The following is a 3,051-nucleotide window of genomic DNA, read 5'->3' on the forward strand; positions in this document are numbered from 1 at the left end:
GCTGTCTCATTTACTGCAGCAAAGACAAATTAATCGCGATATGTAGTGTTCAAAAACTGTTTTGCTATTTGGCACATTAATTGCAAATAAGTTGGCTCAATAGTTGCATAGAAACTAGTTCACAACGAATGGCATACATATGTATGTATAATATAGTATATTTTGAGAATTGTAGTATATTAACATACTAAATTAGTTCACAAAGTATCTTTCTTGTGCAATTGTAAAAAGTTAAAGAAAAATAATTAATTAAAAATAAATACATTTATTGCGAGAGTTGTAACATGGGAAATATAGCATTTGGTATTTTTAAATATTTTATGGTAGATTGTACTCTTAATAATTTGTAATTAACTAAGTAATACAAAATGAATATAATATATTGTATTTTGAGGAATTTTTAGTATATTAGTATACCAAATGTAGTATTTGCCATTATTAAATAAATGACACATTAAATTGGTATATTTTAACAATAATACCGAGAATTAAAAATAAATATGATAGTTTATTTTCTAAAGTAAATATACCTAATAAATAAATTTATAAATTTAATGATACATTAATTTGGTATGCTCAAGTATTTCTTCGGCATTATTATTTGGTATATTTAAACGATAATACAACTTTTTGGATTTTATTTAAGTGGGTATCTCAATGTTGAGTATACTCCAAAGTAGATATACTTGTTTTCCTTATTTTTTATTGCAACGATAAATTTGCCATTTAATAAAAATAGACTTGAGTTTTGCATTAAAAACTCAGCTCATTATTTTCGGTCAAATAAAAGTCATAAAATTTTTAAAATGCTTTTTTTATCCACAAATTTACTACACTTTCGATACAGTTAATCACAATAGCGTCTACCAATTAATGGGTGATTAAATGGATAAATTTATGCACGCTTGTAGCGAAATTAAACTAAACAGATTGCACAACGAATTTCACCAACGATTGCACTTCTCATTGCGTATAATGGGAAAACCGCTGGAGCCGCCATCCGCTTTGCATTTGAGAGGAGGAACTTTGAGACCAATGCCCGGATTGGGTTGATTGCGATGATATTTGATCGTCAGCACTTCCCAGTCAAAGATCTGTGCAGGAGTCGCGCACAACTTTAAGAGCAAATGACGAAAGATTTTGCGCAGCATATTATAATCGGGATCGGCATTGAAAGTCAGCTGATGGCAATAGTTGAGATACATGAGAAATTCGCTGGGAAAACCTTTGCACAATTTCTCATTGCTAATCGAACGTTTGAGTTCATGGATGCGTTCGTATTTCTGCTGTTTGGTTGAGGCCTTAATGCCCTGCCACGGCAAATTGCCGCGCAGAAAATAGACGAGCACATAGCCCACCGAGATGAGATCATCGCGACGGGATTGCTCGACACCTTCGTGCGATGAGATCGAGGTGAAGCGAGCGGTGCCCGTTAAACTGCAGTTCTCACGATATGGAATGTGGACTTGGGTATTGGGATCCCAATACTTTTTCGACAAACCGAAATCAATGAGATGCACTCGCTTGCTGCTGATATCGCGACCAATTAGAAAATTATCCGGCTTGATATCGCGATGCACAAAGCCACGATTATGCACTTGCTCCAGACGCAACAGCATCTCATTGGCCAGCATCAGAACCGTCTTCATGGTGAACCGACGACTGCAAAACTCAAAGAGATAGTTGAGCGAGGGACCCAACAACTCCATGACCAGGGCACAATAATCATCCTCTTCGCTGAAGAAATAAATTTGCGGCAAACCGCGAGCCGGTCGAATGGCCCGATACACTCGATGCTCATAGGCCAGCTGAGGATGCGGTGCACCGGCTTTCTCCACCTTGATGGCCACCTGTTCGCCGGTGTTGAGAGACACGCCGAGAAAGATGTCGCCAAAGCTTCCGCTATCGAATTGCCCCAGCACCTTGTAGTCGCCCACAAAGAATTCGCGTACTTCGCTGGCTCTGATCTTCTCCATGGCGAGCAACTGGAAATTCAAGTTAAATCTGTTTGCAATTTACGTGAACCTGCGAAAGTGTAGAAAAACTTCAAATACAAAACTCTGATTACAACTCAAATTGTTTTCAAAAACTGGCAATAAACTCCCGTGACAATTGAAGCAGCTGTTTATCACAATTCTAATTTAAAGAACATTAAAAGCTCATCAAAGTATTAGAAGCTGCTTATCACAGTGTTAACTGATATGTAAGACTTGAAGCTGAAAAGTAGCAGCTTTAAGCTCAAAGCTAGTAAAGCACATTTCATTTCGGACGCAATTCAAGATACAGTTTAAGATTATAAGATGAAAATTAAAAACAGGAAAATACGCAAAAATATTTAATTTATGTGGGGTACCATCCGAAAAAAAAACTTAAGCTCTTCAAAAGTACCTTGAGTTTCATCAAGCTACAAACCAGTTTTCCATAGCACATTTTGAAGCCGAGATGAAAAGCAACAGCTTTAAGCTCAAAGCTTATGAAGCATATTTCATTTTAGATGTTAGCTACTCAATTCTAGATACAACTTTATTATACTTAAAAAACATAGAAAAAGGCAAAAGCTTATTATAAGTTGAATATTTTTACTCATATTTATGTAGCCTACCAAATCTACTTAAAAATTATGCCAAGAGTACTTCAAAAGTACTTTTAAGCAAGCTTCACATAAGCTTTCTATAACACATTTTCAAATCGCTCTCTTTATTTATAGAATGTTAGTTGTTATCATCAATAAATTCTATGCTCATCAAGTTTAATCAGAGGATTTTCAATTCCAAGCAGCAACAGCTCTAAACGCAACAGCATTAACTTTCATTAAAGTAAGAGAAGCTAAAACTTTTGCTTTGTGTATGCCCAAAGTTAAAAGTTAAAGCTGACTCATCAAATGTATTGCGAGCAATCTAATAATCGATTAGTTTGATTTGATTAAAGGCAACTTGAGTCCACATTACACATCAACGTTTAGCTGTGTGAAAATTGAGACGAGGAATGTGTTGTAAAGTTTTTGTTGTTCTGTCTCTCTGTTTTTTTTTTTAAAGCTGCAAACGAGACAAG

The 3,051-nt window shown here is 35.5% G+C and overlaps 1 protein-coding gene across 1 annotated transcript; it reads right to left on the bottom strand.

The window, feature by feature from the left end:
• Positions 1–806: 806 nt before the first annotated feature.
• On the bottom strand, positions 807–2,093 carry LOC132795675 (casein kinase I). The gene has a single exon (XM_060806532.1). It carries the CDS (start codon positions 1,974–1,976, stop codon positions 945–947), a length of 1,032 nt encoding a protein of 343 aa, XP_060662515.1. The 5' UTR covers positions 1,977–2,093; the 3' UTR covers positions 807–944.
• Between the last annotated feature and the right edge of the window lie 958 nt (positions 2,094–3,051).

Source organism: Drosophila nasuta, chromosome X, assembly GCF_023558535.2.
Source record: "Drosophila nasuta strain 15112-1781.00 chromosome X, ASM2355853v1, whole genome shotgun sequence".
NCBI lineage: Eukaryota > Metazoa > Arthropoda > Insecta > Diptera > Drosophilidae > Drosophila > Drosophila nasuta.